The sequence below is a fragment of the Phyllostomus discolor genome, chromosome 2 (assembly GCF_004126475.2).
Source record: "Phyllostomus discolor isolate MPI-MPIP mPhyDis1 chromosome 2, mPhyDis1.pri.v3, whole genome shotgun sequence".
Lineage (NCBI taxonomy): Eukaryota > Metazoa > Chordata > Mammalia > Chiroptera > Phyllostomidae > Phyllostomus > Phyllostomus discolor.
This window is the reverse complement of record NC_040904.2, coordinates 100,368,402-100,389,328: the sequence shown is the minus strand read 5'-3', so window position 1 is coordinate 100,389,328 and position 20,927 is coordinate 100,368,402. Positions and strand designations below refer to the sequence as shown.

General features: G+C 34.7%; 1 protein-coding gene across 6 annotated transcripts in view; it reads right to left on the bottom strand.

The window, feature by feature from the left end:
* STXBP5L (syntaxin binding protein 5 like) overlaps positions 1–20,927 on the bottom strand; it is a 335,631-nt gene that overhangs the window by 238,976 nt on the left and 75,728 nt on the right. For all 6 annotated transcript variants that reach the window (XM_028505036.2, XM_036018147.1, XM_028505038.2 and 3 more), the window contains exons 6-7: positions 19,598–19,732; positions 12,510–12,573 (exon numbers count right to left, since the gene is read on the bottom strand). In XM_028505036.2, the coding sequence (XP_028360837.1) occupies positions 12,510–12,573; positions 19,598–19,732 (199 nt within the window). The remainder of the gene's footprint in view (positions 1–12,509; positions 12,574–19,597; positions 19,733–20,927) is intronic.

The following is a 20,927-nucleotide window of genomic DNA, read 5'->3' as shown; positions in this document are numbered from 1 at the left end:
CATTGTTCCCTCTTGGACCTCTCCCTCATTTACAGTGCCACAATGCAGCAACATGGGTTGTCCTGCCCTAGCAAACACACAAGGCTGGGCTCCTTATTACGTAACAGATGTACTGAGACAAATATATATGGACCAAATGAAAAGAATAGATCAAAGCTCCAGAAAAAAACAGAATTAGGTGATGAAGAGATAGCCAGCCTATCAGATGCACAGTTCAAAACACTGGTAATCAGGATGCTCATAGAAATGGTTGAGTATGGTTGCAAAATAGAAGAAAAAGTGAAGGCTATGAAAAGTGAAATAAAGGGAACAACAGTGAAGGAAAGAAAGCCAGGGCTCAAATCAACAGTCTGGAGCAGAAGGAAGAAATAAACATTCAACCAGGATGGAATGAAGAAACAAGAATTCAGAAAAAATGATGAGGACTTAAGAACCTCTAGGACAACTTTAAAAGTTCCAAATCCGAATCATAGGGGTGCCAGAAGGAGAAGAAGATCAAGAAATTGAAAACTTATTTGAAAACATAATGAAGAACTTCCCCAATCTGGCAAAGGAAATAGACTTCCAGGAAGTCCAGGAAGCTCAGAGAGTCCCAAAGAAGTTGGACCCACAGAAGCACACACCAAGGCACATCATAATTACATTAGCCAAGGTTAAAGATAAGGAGAGTCTCTGAAAAGCAGCAGGAGAAAAGGAGACAGTTACCTACAAAGGAGTTCCCTTAAGACTGTCAGCTGAGTTCTTCAAAGAAATCTTGAAGGCAAGAAGGGGCTGGAAAGAACTATTCAGAGTCATGAAAGGTAAGGACCTACATCCAAGATTGCTCTACCCAGCAAAGCTTTCATTTAGAATGGAAGGGCAGATAAAGTGCTTCCCAGATAAGGTCAAGTTAAAGGAGTTCATCATCACCAAGCCCCTATTATATGAAATGTTAAAGGAACTTATCTAAGAAAAAGAAGAAGAGCAAAACTATGAACAGTAAAATGATAACAAACTCACAACTATCAACAACTGGACTTAAAACAAAAACAAAAACGAACTAAGAAAAACTAGAACAGGTACAGATTCACATAAATGGAGATCACATGGAGGGTTATCAGCAGGAGCGTGGGAGAAAGGGGGGAAAGGTACAGGGAATAAGAAGTATAAATGGTAGGTACAAAATAGACAGGGGGAGGTTAAGAATAGTATGGGAAATGGAGAAGCCAAGAACTTCTATGTATGACTCATGGACATGAACTAAGGTGAGGAAATGATGATGGGTAGTGGGGTATAGAGTGGAGGTAGAGGGAATAAAGTGGAGAAAAAAATGGGACAACTATAATAACATAATCAATAAAATATATTTTAAAAAATAACTTTTTACAAGTGACAAACTTCTCAAATATGCTGATACTCAACTTTCCAGTGCATTCCTTATTAGGCAGGTTAAGTGAAGACAGTGTCCTTAGGAAACATCTAGGGAATACAGCCTGGACAAATATAATACATCCATTTTAACAGTCCCTTTTCATTGTCCTCTGACCCCTTCTCCAATGCTATACCAAAAGGCTCTGGCATCTCTACTTTATTAACTATATGTCTTTGTTGAGTCCAGGCTTCAAAGAACACCTCCAGCAAATTATTAAGACCAAATTATTAAGACCAGATTAAGATTCCAGTGTTCTCAAAGCATGAACTCTCAAATCATTGTTCAGTGATGCTCAATAAATGAATTCTCCTCCAAGTAGCTGCCCAAGTTCAAACCCTTAAAAAACACTCCTACACAGTTGGGGTCAGGGGATGGATATTCTATTATTTTCATAGGTACTCTATTTCTTCCTGGAGGAATATGTGTGCTATGTTAAATTGTGCTGATATTTGAGGTATAATCTGTTTATTGTCCTGAAGGTAATGAGAATAGTGGTTGGTCTTATAAGGATAAACACCAATAGGCAAAACATATACCTCAGGTGAGGTCACTGCACAGTCTCCTAGAAGAAGGAAACTTCTCTGGAAACAGTGAAAAAGGTACTTCCACTAAACAGGAGAGCTTGAAGAAATTGAAGGAGGTGGATTTTACAATATTCTCAGGATAATGGTCACATAATATCCCCCCAAATTGTCTACTCAGAACTTCAGAATGTTCTTTATTAGAAAATAGGATCTTTGCAGATATAATTAGTTAAGAATTTCAAGATGAAATTTTTCTTGATTTAGGGTGGAGCCTAAACTCAGTGACTGCTGGCCCTTTTAAAAGAAAAAAGAAGACAGAGAAGAAGGCTATGTAAAGACAGAGGAAGAAACTCGAGTTCTGCCACCAATCAAGGAACATCAGGACCATCAGAAGGTGAAAGAGGAAAAGAAGGATTTTCTCCTCGAGCCTTCAGAAGTAGTATGGGCTGAAGACCTTGATGATTTAGGATTTCTGGCTTCCAAATTATAAAATAATAAATTTTATATGCTGCCACGATGGAGACATAGGTAGAAATGCTTCACTTCCTTGCACAACCAAAAGAAGGACAACGACAGATTTAAGAAAAATAATCAGAACTGCCAGATATTCAAACTTCATGGAAGTCTGCCAATCAAGGAGTTAAAGAAACATTCATCCTGACTGGTAGGAGGGGTGAAGACAGGCAGCCAAGGTGGAGAAGACACACAGCCATGGAGGTGGCTGGTGAACCAGTTGGTCCCACATTCATGGGCTGATAAGCTGGGAAGAACCATTGGGAAGTGAGACCGACTGCAGAACCCAGGGTCTCAAAGTGGGAAACTACAGACTCAAAACCTCTGGATGTAAAAATCTGTGGGCACAAGATGCAGTGCACAGATAATGTTTCATTGAATTGTACACTTGAAACCTGTATGGTTTTCTGAACCAATTTCACCTCAATAACTTCAAAGGGAACTCGAGTTGAATAGAAGTCCAACAACTATGAAATGAAAGAAACCACATCCCTCAAGAATGGTAGGAAGAGAGAAGAAACAGACAGGCTGGGCCTATACCCATGTATGGTGGATAAAAATTTGGGAGCGATATCTCAGAAGCAAGGGGTCCACACCAGGCCCCCCAGCCCAGGGTCCCAGTGCTAGGGAAGATAAATCCCCATAAATTCTGGCTGTAAAAAAACTGACTCAATCAGTGGATTGAGTCAGTGGAAGAAACTTCTGGAGTCCCAAGCAGTTCCTCTTAAAGGAAATAGGTATACACAGACTTATTCAGACTCATGTCCTCTGAGCTCTAGTAGAGGGAGTAGCAGCTTGAATGGTACCAGTGGCATATGGGAAGGAACTAAAGAGTCTGACTTCAGGGTGAGAGCTACAGGACATCTTTCTCCCAAACAGGACTGCGAGCAGAGGCCATTGTTCCTTTACTGAATCATCCCCGCACAGAGCCACAGAGCTGGGAGGAAGGTGCCATGTCTGAGACTCCATCAACTTGGCTAACACTGTTTGCCCCATCCTAGTAATTCTCTGAGGCTCTGCCCTACCCAATTTATAGGCCAAGCCAAGCTGTTAACAGTAGTTTTTCCATATGAATGACTTGTCTTCACTGATGCTTCACATCTTCCTAAATCATCTCAAACAAGCAACAGCAAGCCTCAGCTAGCCCACAGCCCCCATACCTCTTGCTCAGTGGCCTCAGGCCTGGCACTAGTAGCAGCCAGCCTAAGTTCACAGATTGGCTTCACCTGGGAACCTCTAAGCCCAGTACAAGCAGCAGCCACCTAGAGATTGCTTTGTAGCTCATACTGGGTGGCTTGGGGTAGAACACAGGTAAGGGCTGACATTGGCCTGTACCACCCAGGAAACTCCAGAGCATGCATGCCCAGTGGACAGCTACAGACCACGTCAGAGTACCACCATCCTGCCTCTGCCAGCTGATCCTCTGTGGAAGGTGGAGGTTGGTGATCAGTGGTCACAACCAGTCTTTGCAGCTCATTGGCCTGGGAAAGTCCCTCCCATTGACCTGCTGACAGCAATCAAGACTCAACTTGAGTTGAGTATTGAATATAGAGGGAGGTATACTCAGTCCACATGGAGGGCACACTTCAAGTACCCAGCTTGGATAATAGGGGAGGCTGTGCCACTACAGGACACTTACTACATTAGGCCACACTTCCAAGACAGGAAGTCATAGCAGCTCTACTGAATACACAGAAACAAACACAGGGAGGCTGCCAAAATGAGGAGACAAAGAAACATGGCACAAATGAAAGAACAGATGCAGAAAACTCCAGAAAAAGAACTACACAAAATGGAGATAATCAAACTATCAGATGCAGAGTTCAAAACACTAGTTATAAGGATTCTCAAGGAACTTAGTGAGGACCTCAACAGAATAAAAAATGTTCAATCAGAAATAAAGGATACACTAACTGAAATAAAGAACAATTCACAGGGAATCAACAGTACAGTGGATGAAGCCAAGAATCAAATCTATGATTTGGAACAAAAGAAAGCAAAGAAAAACAACCAATCAGAACATCAAGTAGAAAAAAGAATCTAAAAAGAAATGAGGATGGCCCTGGCTAGTGAGGCTCAGTAAATTGAGTGCTGGCCTGCAAACCAAAGGTTGCCAGCTGGATTCTCAGTCAGGGCACATGCCTGGGTTGTAGGCCAGGTCCCCAATAGTGGCACTCAAGAGGCAACCACACACTGATGTTTCTCTCTCCCTCTTTCTCCCTCCTTTACCCTTCCTCTAAAAATAAATCAATGAAAAAAAAAAGAAGCGTGAATAGTGTAAGGAGCCTCTGGAACAACTTCAAGCCTTCCAACATTTGTATCATAGCAGTGCCAGGAGAAGAGAAAGAGCAAGAAATTGGATATCTATTTTTGAAAAAATAATGAAAGAAAACTTCTCTAATTTGGTGAAGGAAATAGACATGCAAATCCAGGAAGCATGAAGAGTCCCAAACAAAATGGGTGCAAAGAGGCCCACACCAAGACAAATCATAATTAAAATACCAACTTTAAAGATAAACAGAATATTAAAACCAGCAAGAGAAAAACAGTTACTTACCTACAGGGGAGTTCCCATAAGAATTTCAGCTGATTTCTCAAAAGAAACTTTGTAGGCTACAATGGGATTAGTAAGAAATATTCAAAATCATAAATAGCAGGGACCTACAGGCAAGATTGCTCTACCCAGCAAAGCTACCATTGAGAATTGAACAGTAGATAAGAGCTTCCCAGACAAGAAAGAACTAAAGGAGTTCATCATTACCAAACCATTATTATATTAAATGTTAAAGGGACTTATGTAAGGAAAAGAAGATCAAAAACTGTGAACAATAAAATGGAAATAAGTACATATCTATGGACAACTGAATCTAAAAAACAAACTACGCAAACAAGAATGGAGACAGAATCATGGATACAGAGAGCATGTTGATGGTTGTCAGATGAGAGGGGGTTTGTGTGAATGAGTGAAGAGGTAGGTGAGGGCACTAAGAAATATAAATTGGTAGTTACAGAATAATCATGGAGATGTAAAGTACAGTGTAGGAAATAAAGTAGACTGAAGTAGCAGTAGACCTTATAAGCACGATCCTTGGACATGAACAATGGTGTGAAGATTGCCTGAGGGAGTAGGGGGTGCTGGGGAAGGGAAGAAAGGGGGAAATTGGAACAATTGTAATAGTATATATATATATATATCTCCTGGGCCTATTTTTAGCACAGTCTTCCTTAGAGCAGCAGGAGGTAAGACTTCCTTTAAAGCTGTCTTAGAAGACTTCTGGCATGTCCTAAATCAGTAATCAATTTTTCTGACTTATCTTATTTTCACACAGTGTCCAGTTCTTTGGTAGGCAAAATAATAGCCCCACAAAGAAGTCTATGCCTTCTCTCCAGAAGCTATAAATACTACCTTATTTGACGGAGAAGAAAAAAGGTAGACTTTTCAGAAACATGGTTTGTGGAAGAACTGTGGGGAGAGCATCGTGGATTATCCAAATGCTCCAAATCTAATCAATCACATGAATCCTTAAGAGTGCAGAACCTTTACCAGCTATGGTTAGAACGAGATGTTATGATGGAAGAAGATCAGAAAGAGGTTGTCTCTGAAGAGGAAAGAAGGGGGCTATAAGCCTAGGAATGTGCATAGTCATAGAAGTTGAAAAGGCAAGAAAACAGATTCTCCTTTAGAGCTATCAGAAAGGAATGCAACCCTAGTGATATCTCTATTGTAGCACAGTAAAACCCATGTTGGACTTCTGGCCAACAGAACTGTAAGAAAATATATTTACATTGTTTCAAACTACTGTATTTCTGATCATTTATGTTGGAATAGAAAATAATATAAATGGCATCAAAGAGAGCTATTTTATTTCATCATGATTATAATTATCATTGCTTTTTATCAATTAAGCACTACAAGTACCTGATCTTCCATTGTTTTACCTATCTTTCAGCCCTTCACCCCAATTAATTATAGGAAAATGCTCAAGTAACTGTCATGTCACTGCATGAAAGGGTTTAATACTCTTCACTTGGCACCTTCAATGGGTTCTTTGATTTTAGATAGGAGACAATCCAACTGTACAATCCCATCCTGTGGGTCTGCAATCTATAACAGGAGTCAGCAAACTTAACATAAGGGGCTTGATAATAAATATTTTAGGTATCGTAGGCCATATAGCACTGTCACAACTGCTCAGCCTTGCTCTTGTAGTAAGAGAGCAGCCACAGACAATACGTTAATGGATGAGTATGGCTGTGTTCCAATAAAACATTTACAAAAACAGGCAGCATGCTAGATTTGTCCCATGGATTATAGTTTCCAATCCTTAACCTAGAACAGTTTTGACAACTACTGTCTTAACCAGGGTCCTGTAAAAACAGCCTGAGGCAAGGCTTAAATGCTAATGTTTCTCTAAGAAGTACAACCTCAGGGCTGTAATAATAAGGAAAAGTAAGGTAAACAAGTAAAAGAAGCAGAAGAGACAATCAACTACTTAGCAAGTGTATCTACTTGGTGTTGCAGGAAGTCTCTAACAGTTTATATGGAAAAATCATGATTCAGAATAGCCCAACCACAGGGAGGGTGGGAGGGGGAATTATTTTATGTGTCTTATCTAATATAGGTCAAGGTTTTCTCTATAAGAAGTTAAACACCCCTTCACTTCAGAGTTGTGTCCTTTGCCCCCTTTGTCAGCTATTAGGGAAGCCAGAGCTCATGCTTTGTAGTAGGACACATTATCTGCATTCAGAATTAGAGGGAGGAGACAGAGACTCAGCATAGCCACCCAACTTCAGGAAGTAGTACTGCATGAAACAAGTAAACCTGCCAAAATTGAGGTGAAGCAAACAGCCACGGGGCTGGGGTGAAGCAAGGCTGAGTGACTTTGAGGAGACATACAAAATACTATGTATGATACAGACATCTCTCATTTCAAGATCACTGTCTTCTATTTGATAAACTAATATGAAGTTTCTTAGTAAATGTTATCTTAGGGAGAGGGCAGTCTATTTTCTGATTTTATAATACAATCTTGTATCAGTACAGATCTTAACATAAGTAATTCATTCCTTCTTTCACTTCACCAACAAGCCTCAATGGAAGCCTTCCCCTTCCAGGTTGAATTTATCCCAGAAATGCAAAAGTGTTTAAAATTAAAAGACCTATTAACATATTTCAACAAAATAACGTAATAAGGAATAATCATCTTGTAGCCTGACAGTTAGCTTTTTTATTGTAATGTAAGTGCCTGACATAAGCTTTTAATTGCCAAGGCACCCTGTTAAAGGACATCCATCTCCAATAAACTCACTGTCAGCTACAAGACTAGATAAAGACCTGCATCACCCATGAATTCCCTTATTTTTAGCTTTTTTTTTAAAGGTAAGATTTCCTTCTTTTTCTTAAAGATTTTATTTTTATTTATTTTTAGAGAGGGAAGGGAGGGAGAGAGGGAGAGGAACATCAATGTGTGGTTGCTAGGGGCCGTGGCCTGCAACCCAGGCATGTGCCCTGACTGGGAATCGAACCTGCAGCACTTTGGTTCACAGCCTGCGCTCAATCCACTGAGCTATGCCAGCCAGGGCTTATTTTTAGCTTTTTTAAAAATTGAATTTATTGGAGTAATGTTGGTTAATAAAATTGTATAGGTTTCAGGTATACAATTCTATAATAAATATACCATCTGTGTATTGTATTGTATGTTTACCACTCACCCCAGCTCAAGTCTACTTCCATCACCATTTATCCCACCTTTACCCTCTTCTGCTTCCCCCTCTTCCCTTGTTTTTTAAAAAAACTTAGGTTGATTTAGATAACTGACAATTTGACTGATGGTTTGCTTTTCCCTTTCTGCATTTTACTGCTCTTACATTTTAAATTTTCCAATAAAGAGTGAAACTGCTAAACCCTAGGGTCCCCACACTGGACCCCTAGAAAAGCAGAACCCCAGGTCCAGATGGTTGCTCTCCCTACCCATGACCTTACTTCTATTGCCCCAGGCATGCCCTTTGCCCTCCAGGACCTGTGAATAATAAACCTTGCTTGTCAAAGCTCCCTGGTGGTTGTTGCTGAGGTGTGTTTTGCAATCATAAAATATCCACAAGGGCCAGTCCAGCCACAACACTGACTCCAAAAAGAGAGATGTCTGTGGGGTCTCACCTCAGACTCAGATGTGTGCCCTGAGGCATTCCTAGCCAATAGTATCTCTATCAATAGGCTGAGACCAGCACAAATCACATCTCAATATATGTGGAAAAGCATTTGAAGCCATTAATAATTTAAAACTCTTAGGATATTAAAAATAAATGAAAACTTTTTAACTTCATAAAAGCAATCAACCAAAGACCTGAAGCAAACATCTTACTTAATGCTAAAATCTTGGAGGCATTTCCTTTGTGGTTTGAAACAAAATAAAGTTTCCATTAAAACCATTTATATTCAACATTGCACTGAGTTCATATGCAGCAAAACAAATACATACATAAAAACTACAAATATTGAAAGAAAGAAATAAAATTTGTCTATATTTGCTATACTTTTATATAGAGAATATTCCTGAAAATCTCAGGATAGCTTTAAAAACAAAGCATTCAGTGCTATAGTTGAATACAAAATAACAAAATCAATATTTTATATGCTAAAATTCAAGTATAAAATTGATTTTTAAAACATTAATCACAGGAGCAACAAAATCTATAAGGCACTTAAGATGAAGGTAGCAAAAGATATGTAAGACTTTTGTAAAAGAAGTCATAAAAGTATATAGAAAAACATAAAAGCGAGCCAAGCTAAGTACAGAGTAGGGCAAGTTGTGAGTATATAAAAGAGTTTATTCTTGTATTATTTATTAATTTTTGTATTATTTTTCATACTGATAACTGTAAAACTACTTTTGCCCCAACCTGTATATTATGTTTATATCTTAATGATATAAATTTTCTCTAAATTATTTGGCATGTCCAAGTTGCAAACAATATCCTGGCAGGGATATACACAGAACTTGATAAACTGATTCTAAATTTCATATAGTAGAATAAATGGTAGGAAAAAGCTAACATAGGAAAGGGAGGAGGAGGACCTACAAGATATCAAGATATTTTGTGAAGTTATTAAAATGTGCTATTAGTAAAACAATAAATATAGCAGTGCAACAGAGTAAAAAGCCCAGAGAAAGACCCACCCCAATATGGGAACTTCATATATGAATGAGATGTCCTTATACATCAGTGGAAATCGAACTGATTATTTCAATAAATTAATTATTTATATGTAAAAATAAAATATACTGTATTTTTAAAAAGTATTTTTAAAACAAAAGTATACCATTATCTCAAACCAAAATAAAATAAACTATATGTGTAGATTAAAATCTAATTTTAAAATGGAAAGCCTTAAAACTAATAGAAAATAATAGGATTATATTTTCTCCCAGAAAAGGAAACATTACTAAGAAACAAAATGCATGAATCAAATTAAAACTGATAAAAATAAGTAATAAAATAAAAAACTTCTACGTGACAAAAGGCTACAGATGAAAAAACTAATCAATAAGAAGTCAAGGATTTATTCAAGGATATATGCTAATAAGTAGTAGAGCCGTAATTCAAACACATAGTTTCTGACTCTAATACTAATTTTTCTAAATTATACAATTAACACAAATTTTATTCCTTCATAAAACTTTGAACAACACAAGTAAAATAAGGATAATTTTGACCATTTTCCAATCTCCAGTATTCTCCCCAGATTTATACATATACTTTCAGGCTTTCTCTCTTGGATATTTGAATATAAAAGTAAAAATACAAATGCATTATTTAAGTGGTTTTACATTGTATTTATGGTTCTGCAACTTTTTTTTAAAATGTAGCATTATGTTAAGTGAAGTAAGCCAGGTGGTGAAAGACAAATACCATATGATCTCACCTATAAATGGAACCTAATCAACAAAACAAACAAGCAAGGAAAATATACCAAAGACATTGACATTAGGAACAAACTGACAGTAACCAGAGGGAAGGAGGGAGAGGGATAATGGAAAAAAGAATGGGAAAGGTCATCAAGGAACATGTATAAAGGACCCACAGACAAAGATGTGGAGGTAGGGGGAGGGCGGGGATGATTGAATGTGGGAGGTGGAGGTAGGTAGGGTGGAGGAAAATAATGGGGGGGGGAAATGGGGACAACCATAATTGAACAACAATTTAAAATGGTATGGTTTAAAAAATGTGGCTTAAAGGACTTTCCATATCAACACAGTGTTCTACAGTATGAATATATAAGCATTCATTTACTACCTATTAATAGACTTTTAGGCTGTTTTCAAAATCTTGCCCCTTGGTCATGTGAATAGGTTAGATATCAGAAATGGATTTTCCAGGTCATAATAAATACATGTTTTAAATGTTGATTATGCCAAATTGCCCATATTGCTGATTCTAGATGCCCATTTCTCAATGCCTTTTCCATTACTTAATATTATTTTTAATTTTTAATACTTTGCCACTCTGATTAGGAAGAAAATGGTATATTGCATTTCCTTCGTGATTATTAGTGAAGTTGTTTCTTCCTCACTGCCAAACCATGCTCTCTTAAAGGTAAAAAAGGCACCATGCCTTCAACTCTTAAAACTATCTTTTCTAGTAGACTTACTCTTCCATGTTTCTAAATATATGTATATTGCCACTTTTTGTTTTATTAATTAGACATTACTTATTTCCTATTATGAAATAAAAGGATTTAGTAAAGTTCTTTACATATTTTGCATGTTCATTATTTGCCTGCTGTATATGTAGCAAATACTGCCCCCTACTTTGATGCTTGTCTCTTATCATGATTGTCTTGTTATGCTGTAGTCCTTCAAGCTTTTAGGCTTTGTATCTTGCCTGAAGATGTCCTTATTCCACAATAACAACCAATTTCCTACAGTGTCTTTTAAAACTTCCTGAATTGCAATTTTAATATTTATATGTTTTCTCCATCTAGAATTTATTTCTGAGTGGTATGAGGTAGAGGTTGTACCATTTTATTTAAACCAAATAGCCAATTGTCTAACACCATTTACTTAATAGTATATCATGTTCTAAAACATCTTCTCTAAAATGTGCAAAATTCTCCCAAATGTCTGAACCATTTCTGAATATCTATTGGTCTTCTTTATACCCTTGTACCAATATCACAATGTATTTCTTTTTCAAAAATGTCTTGACTATTCTTAAACATTTTCTTTTTCTTATGAATTTTAGAATCAGCTTTTGAATTCTTTAAAAATAAATAAATTCTGATAACATCTGATTGGAATTATACCATGTTTATGGATCAATTTGAAAAAATCCAATATTCTTTCTATTGCCATGAGGCCAATTTGTTTTTCAGGTTCAATATTTATTAGGCTAGTTCAGTTTCTATCATTTAAAAATAAACAAAGAACCAAACCTAAGCTAAATAATTTATTCAAGTGTTTTTATACTACATAACCAAAATTATATACTTGAAGAAACAATATTTACATAAAAGTGACACTTCAGAACTTTTTATGTTATTAACTTTGTTTCCTTATCATCAAAAGAAGATTATGAATAATCAAGGTGCATAGGATTACTTCTGTAATCTGAGAACATTTTCTATATTATTACCTACTTATAAAAATCAAGATTGGCTAATTTATGATTATTCAATATTGGTTACTGATCATTATCAAAACTGAATAGCAGAGGCCAATGATTAACAATACTAAAAACTATATTGTTAAGTTCAAGCACAGACTATCTGAAAATTAAAATTGTTCCATGTGTTACACACCTTCCTCAGCATTCTACAATTAAATATTAACTTTACCTTCAGGTAAAACTAAAGACTTAATTTGGTACCATTATTAGAGTGAATAATTCATTCATTCATTTATTAATATTTGCTCATTCATTCATTCAACATATTCTAATCTTAAACGACACTGAATGTCATGAACTGTGCTAGAGATGTTAGGTATCAAATAATAGTAAGAAATACCTTTATTCAAGAATGAAGAAAATAAATGCAAGAATAATGGTATTGGAATACTCACTTTCCCTTCATCTCTTGGGCTATCACTTAAATGTACAACTGGACCTGGATGAGTCTTTGTGGATCTGTTAAATCAATTTAAAAAAGTAATTAAAAAATAAACATTAAAACACCTTTCCACTAGAGACAGGAACAAAGAAACTAAGATTATACTGGAATACACTTCCAATATTCTGGGTTTTAGCTTAAATTCATTTGACTTGTGTGTTGTTTTCCTTTAAGATTACTTTTCTCTTTCTTATTAACATTATTAAAGAAGGTGTGATTTTTTTTAAAAAATCAGGTTTAAAAACTTAGATCCACATAACAATGGGATTCTTCATTATCTTATGTGTTTGTTGCCAAATCAGGGCCTCTGAAAATTTGAAATTAAACACATACTTATCCAAACAAAGGAAAACTTACACAACCACAAGGTTGATGCTGTAAACCTGTTTCAGCCAAATTGAAAAGTTCATACTTGATTTAAAATTTCATTTTGACATAAAATCTCTGATTTGTGCCTACAAAAAGTACAGAGGTTCCTTCTATTTAAAAGAAAATTCTCTCTCTAGTGGTAACTAGCATACAGAACACTGACCAACCAGAGAAACTGTTGGTTACGTCTCATTTATCTGGTTTCTAGGGTAATTGGTAACAGATCATTATGAGTTTAAGAGCATATTGATAAAGAGATCTGTATTCTGTCAATATGACTTTAAATTTATTTTACTATGATATCTGGCATGTTTATTTTATATTTTCTACTTTAACTTAGATCACTATTGAATGTGATTGTGTCATGACTATGACATGACCTGATATGACCGCTGATTTCACAAATCTCCACATTCTTTCTTCAATGACCTAAGTGCACCAGATTAATTCTATTATGATTATACTGACACAGTATAATTTATTTTTCAAAAACAGAAAAATCATCAAAGATTCTGTATAAAGCAATAAAAATTTAAATTTTAGAAACTCTTTGGAATCAGAGAAAAGTGACAAATTATGTAGCTCCAGGTTCCCCAGATACTGACTCCCCTGAGTGACTCAAAGGAATAAATACAAAGTTATTAGATATTTTATTAGTGGTTTTGTCTTCAATTTTCTCATCTGAAAATGGAGGTAGTAGCACTAACCCTACTGAAGGACTGTGAGGATTAAAAGATACATATAGCACCTAATATAATGCCAAAACGTAGTAAGTACTCAATAAATAGTATGTATTATGATTGTTGTAAATCATTGGAATAATGGAAATCAGAGTTACTATTTGCATTCTGGAATATATGCAGGCAGAAAGAAACTAAACAAGGCTTCATAAAAAGTTCACAGAGCTTTTAGCAGTTACATCACTTACACATAAATGTAGTGTTTTATTATAGTATAAATGCCTCTGAGAAGGAACAAATGTACCTTGATTTTCCTTGAAGAACTAATAATATCCAACAAATCATAAACTCCTATCTCTCTCTTGGGTTTGATTGGAGCAACAAATACCAAAGTGTACTCCATGATAAACTACTGAACATATAAGGCATTTCACAATATTTCATATCAAAAAAAGTTTGGGAAGCCCTGAATGGGGCAATTAAATATTTTCTTTTTCTAAAGAACTTCTTAGGGCTATATTGTGCAAATGAGCAATGCAAATGTTCAATATTTTCCAAAATTATCGATCAACAGAATCCTTTTTATTATCCTTAAGGAAATCACTGAAATATACTTTGAGAAACACTAGTTAGACGATTTGCAAGACTTCCATTCAAATTCTCAGGCTCGAGAAAACACTCAAGTTCAGAAAATAATCTAGCATTAAATCTCTACTGTTTGTAATTATTTTTATAATGATATAAGAAATGTAATTTATTGTAAAAAATAAAACTCAGAAAATACCAAAAGTTAAAAGGAAACATCTCTCATTATTTCACTGCCTAGATATAATGACTGACATTTTGATGTATTTTTTCTGACCTCTTTCCTGACATTAAACTTCCAAAAAATCACCAAGTGTTCCTTGCAAAACCTATGGCCATTAAAAGTTGACTTTAAAAAATAAGAATAGCATCTGTACACTCTAGATTCTGTGAATCCCACAAGAATTACATCAGGTAAAATTATCAATAAATTTAAATTCATATATACCTATCAAATAATGCCCAGTAATTCTTCTAAGTATCCCTATTTATTTCTCTTTCTTCCACTCACCACAATGGCTCTTGATAGTTTTCCTCATGAACTTTCTGTTTCCATACCTTAAATATTGGTATTCTTTTGTTTTCTGTCCTAGACTGCCATATATTTCCCTCTTAGATGTGGCCATGAATTCAAGAGCCCACAGGAGCCAGGCAGGTATTTCAAATGAGTTAAATAGGCTGAATAAGAACTGTACTAAACTGGATAGCATATTACCCATCTAATAAATGATAGATGTAACTCAGTTCCAGTTAATCACTGACTGCCATGCAAGAATGCTGGACTAGAATTGTCTCAGTATGAATCTTTTTCATGAAAAGCTCAAAATCTGAACTTTTATCTCTACAATTTTTAAATGTTACAAATTAATAATTCAGACATATTTAAATATTCTGATGACCAAATAAAACATATCTGTGAATTGATTCATTCACAGATTCATTGTCTGTGAATGTCTGTGAATTGTCTGTGAATGTCATATCTGTGATTCATTGTCTACTAGTTTGCTACCTCTTTCCTATAAACTCTTCAAGAACAATCTCATCTATTCTCATGGTTTCGATGAGAATGAAAATTCTGTTCTCATTAACAATACAATAACTAATAATAATACAAGAATAAACTCTGTTGCACACACTCACAACTGTAAACCTATTTTTACTCCACTCTGTTGACTATATCCTACCTACCATTCTCCCATACCAATTCCAGGTGAATGCTTTATAAACACATACAATCAACCAACCTAAAATTGAACTCATTATTTTATTTCCAACCTATTCAACCTCTTGCATTCTTTCACTAAGTGGCACCCTAACCTACACAGTTGCTTAAACCAAACACCTGGGGGTCATTTTTAATTCTTCCCTATTATCTTTGTATCTTCTTGTAATACCCAAGTCTTGCGGCTTCTATCTTTTACTTCTTTACTATGTTAGCTTATCTCCACTCCAAAATTCACCATCATAATTTTTACTGAGAATACAGTCTTTTCTCATTTCTCCATACCTGCAGTCAGAGTATCTTCCAAAATGTAAATTTGATCCAGTCAATTCCCTGCTTAAAACTCTTCAAAATCTAGCTCCTGGCCTTAGAAAAAGTCCAAACTTCTCAAATTATCTTATAAGATCTGTCATGTTATATACCCAGATTACTTTCTGTTTTATCTTTGCTATCCTCTCCCCCAGCCATTTCAACTAACTAAACTACTTAAAACTGAGGCATGGAACAAAAACTCTCTCACATTTCCATCCTGTAAGCCTCTGTCCCCACTTCCTGCAATAGCCTTCCGCATCTCCTTAGTTCTTCACTCATCTAACAAACTTGTCCTTCAGATCTCAGCATAGATGTAAATCACTTCACAGATACTTCTCTGAGACCCCATGTCTTTATTAGGTGTCCTCATGGAATTGCCACATTATATTTCTAATACATTGTAATTGGCTTCTTAAATAATCTAATCCTTATTAGAATGGAAGCCTCCAAGTAAGCAGAAATTATGTATTTACCATATCATACTACTGCTCATTGAGACATATTTATCATACAATAAATATGTCTCAATGAGCAGTAGTTAAATATTAATAAAATTCCTATACTTATGATTTAATTCAGAATTTCATGTTCACATTTTAATATATAGAAAAAATAGGTTACATTTTTTAAAGAGCTAGGGCTACCCTATAGACACAGCTATTTCTGTGCTATAAACTAGAATATATTTTCCCACAGAAATATTTTTAATGTTAGTTTTGTTTTATAACACTACTTTGTGAGATGTTCTGCAGATGAGATCAGGCGTGTTCAGGTGGTATGGCTATAGACGAGATATTCTACAAACATCACTGTTTATATGGAAAATGTCTTCCAGTTTCCAAATCATCAATATATTTTCTTTTTTGAGAATTGAATGTAATTACAATTAGGAGACTTCACAAAAATAGCAACAGGCTGAATAACAAACATTAAATAAAAAATGATTTCAAGTAAGGACTTCAAAATAATTTCACATATCTCTTAAAGGCAATTCTGCATTTGTCATGCTTAGAAAATGCATTGTTAAAATTTGTGTCTAAAATTCTCTTGTAAAATGACTTTTTAATTAAATGCATATTTTGTCCCATATACTTGACATATTAACAGTAAGTAATATGCATTTTCTTCTGTATCTCAAGAAGTAGCATTTAAAAGTCTCTGGGAGATTGGAAATTGGTATTTAAATTATATCTAGGTTTTCCTGTATCTGCCTAGAAAGCAAGGATTCTATATATTTTTAAAAAAATACTTATGTATTACATTGTTATATAGTTATGTATTACATTACATAGTTATGTAATCAGGTACTTGATTACTTAAAAACTCATATTCTTTATCCTAAGAACTAAAATTTGGCTAGCTTGTATTTATGCTTGACAACTTTATTGTCACTTAGGATAAATAAATGATATTATTTCATAATGATATATAATCTTTTGGTCAAATATGTTTGACAACTTTCCCAGGGTTTAACTTTTAAGAGACTTTTCTTGACCTAAAATTGGCATTGAGTAATTCCAAAGGGTCCATGGAATGCTTCAGGGATTCATTCTTTCTCCTTATGAAGAAGAAATTTTGAACTAATTAGGCCTACTTGATATGCTTAAAGTACATGGGAAACTTTGTCAAATAAAGAAACAATAACTATGTTCTATTTGTATACACATATTTTATTATTAAAATGGATGTTCTAGAGCTTATATAAAAATCTCCAGGAGTCTTAAAAAATAAACTAAAGTAAAATTATATCTAGAAAAATGAAAATACACTTTTGGAAATCTAGTGAGTAAACCAGAAAACAGTTAGAATGCGAATATTTCATGGACATTTTCAGAGGCATGTACAACTCTATAAAACACTAGATTCATATAGATGTTAGATTCTACTCTGATGCCAAATTACATGTGTAGGATCATATTATGAAAAATAAAAGTGCTTTATTTTACTTTAATTTTTCCTGAATTTTCCCTCCTTTATAATATACATTTTAAAACTCTTCATTAGTCCTGAAATCATAAAGCATAGATTATATAGATATAAATAGGTAAAGTGTAAGTAACTATTTCAGGTAGTATTAATTTGGATTAAGAAAAGGATTTGTTAAGTAAATGAATGTGGAAACAACACTGAAAAAGTGGTAAAATATTTTACCTGTTCAGATAATAAACGCTTCTTAATTATTTTACCATGATTCAACTGAACACAAATAGTACATCTGTTATGATTTATACTACTATTAAATTTTATAAAAGTTCTATAATTGGATCTCTCAGGCTTACTTGTGTTTTTATCATATCCTAAAACAGTACAATGAAAACAGGCATTAATAAATAAGAGATACTTAAGAATTATGTAAAATTATTTTGAAGTCCTTACTTGAAATCCTTTTTTTATTTAATGTTTGTTATTCAGCCTGTTTATTGCTATTATAGGACTAAGATTATAGGGGGAAAAGCCATTACCAAATAGCTAAAAAAGTAAATATCTTTCTGATGGAGACATAATTGTTTATAGGATAAATGTCTTTAAAAATACACATACAGAATGGTAAAATATATGTAATCAAAATAGCTATAACAAATATAATTACAAATGAAAACTAAGTCAATAGTAGTGTGTAACTATCATAGCAACTCTTCAGTAATGTCAGTCATTTAGTAGCCACTCTGTGGAAAGTGTCAAAATAAACCAAGTATGAAGAAAAAGAAAAGAGCAATAAACAAAAATTCTGCCCTAGAGCATCTCTTAATCTAATGACAGAGAAAAATTGTCATTAATAAAAAACTCACTAAGAGATAATTCAAAAAGAATATTGTAACAAGAATATAACTAGTAACAACCTTCCCTATTAAGTAATATGTGTATGTCGAAACATTGGGGGTATGGAACAGTCAAGAGTCAAACTTTACGAAAATAGTCTGTTTTAATCAGCATTTGGGGGAAGAAAAAATTACATACTTATGAGAGAATATGAGAGAATGAGCCACACTCAAGTCAAAACTTTATCTTATAAAGGAACTAATAATACATAGAACATAAACATTTATTAAAGAAAAATTGTTTTTCTGATTAACCAGGAGAATTGTCTGTGTATATACTACAAATAGATGGCTCAGAATTCTATGAAGTTTCATGTGTGGGGGATTTCGTATTTTATACCTGCAGAAATGTAGATATCAGTATCAGAGTGGTAATTGCCACATACCCAAAAAGCTGTATACATCATAACATACATAAAATAGTAATTTTATAATAATTAACATAATTTTATAATAATTTTATGTAATAATTAACATAAAATATTAATATTGATTCCACTTTGAGCCCAGAAAAATATGCTAATGATGCAAATGAAAAATAAGCTAATATTAAAAAAGTAGGTTTATAGTTGTCCATATGGAAAATACAATAATTAATACATAATAATTCAAGAATAAACTGCTTTGCATACTCACAACTGTACACCTACTTTTGTCCCACCCTGTATGTGAACTGATCATGATTATTTTTACATAAAACTAACTGTAGCCACAATCCACTTACCATTCTCATTAGAAGTAGTTATACTAAAGTTGACTATAAAGAATGTGATAAGATTGCCATGTGTGACTTTTAGAATTAATATTTTATCATCAAATATGGCATACGTATCCTTAATTACTTACAGTATTTGGAAAATCTAAAATTAGCATGTGTTAATACTACAATATCTATTGTAAAAAGCCTTTATGTTTTCAAATTATTTTGGCTGAACTTTTCACTCATATTAATCATAAATTAGTTTTAAAGTTTCAAATAACTACAATTTTATGTATGTTACAAGCCATAAGAAATACTTAAGGTAAATAAAGTGATACTCAAGTTTATACTTACAGTTCAATTGCCTTGTTCCACATGATAACATATCCAGAAAGAATGAAAGATTCAATATTTACAATATGTGTATTTCCTCTTTCTGTTCCAACATAGAGCCATTTACTCTGGAAAGGTAGATGACAGTAAGTAATTCTGAAAGAAAGAAAATTACAATTAAAATATCTAAATTTATGTCTGATCAGCATTATATTTTCTTTACACTTATTATGTAGTCACAGCTATATAAACAATAAAATGTACTAGGTATGCAAGTAGCATTTAGTTATTAGTGAGGACATAGGATAAATAACAATATATTATTAAAAACCATAATGATAATACCCATTATTAAATAAATGTCTATGCCCTGACTGGTGAGGCTCAGTGAATTGAGTGCCAGCCTGTGAATCAAATGGTCACTGGTTCAATTCCCAGTCACAGCACATGCCTGGGTAGCCAGCCAGGTGCTCAGTAGGGGGTGTGTGAGAGGTGACCACACACTGATGTTTCTCTCCCCCTTTTTGTCCCTCCCTTCTCCTCACTATAAAAATAAATAAATAAAATCTTTTAAAAAATAAGTAACATAGGCACTAATATTTCTTATTCTGAAAACAGCACTACATGACAGATATATACTTCTGTTTTACAAAGAAGAAACTGAGGTAAAAAATTTTTATTTTTTCCAGCCAAGATGAAGGCACAGAAAGATATGCTTTGCTACCTTGCATGACCAAAAGAAGGACAACCACCAATTCAGAAACAAAAAACCGTGAGAACTGCCAGAAAATTGAACTGCATGGAAGTCCTGATAACGAAGGAGTTAAAGAAGAAATATTCATCCACGCCGGTAGGAGGGGTAGAGACAGGCGGCCAGGGTAGAGAGGACTCACAGCAAGGCAGTAGTTGGCAGACAGGGAAGTTCACATTCATGTGTGGATAAACTGGGAGAAACAGCTGGGGAGACAGACAGACTGCACAACCTGGGGTTCCACAGCAAGGAAATAAAGCCTCAAAACCTCTGGCTGTAAAAAGCTGTGGGGGTTCTGGTGCTGGGAGAAACTCCTAGTCTCATAGGAGCATATGTTAGAGGGACCCAAGGGATCCTAGAATGTACACAAACCCACCCACCTGGGAATCAGCACCAGAGGGGCCCAATTCACTTGTGGGTAGTGGGGGAAGTGACTGAAAGCAGGATGAGAGCTGAGCAAGCAGCATTGTTTCCTTTCTGACCCTTCCCCCACATACAGAACTACAACCCAGCAATGGGGGTTGCCCTGCTCCCACATTGCTCTGGTGAATAGCCAAGGCTCTACACCTTACAATGTAACAAGTACACCCAGACAAAGAA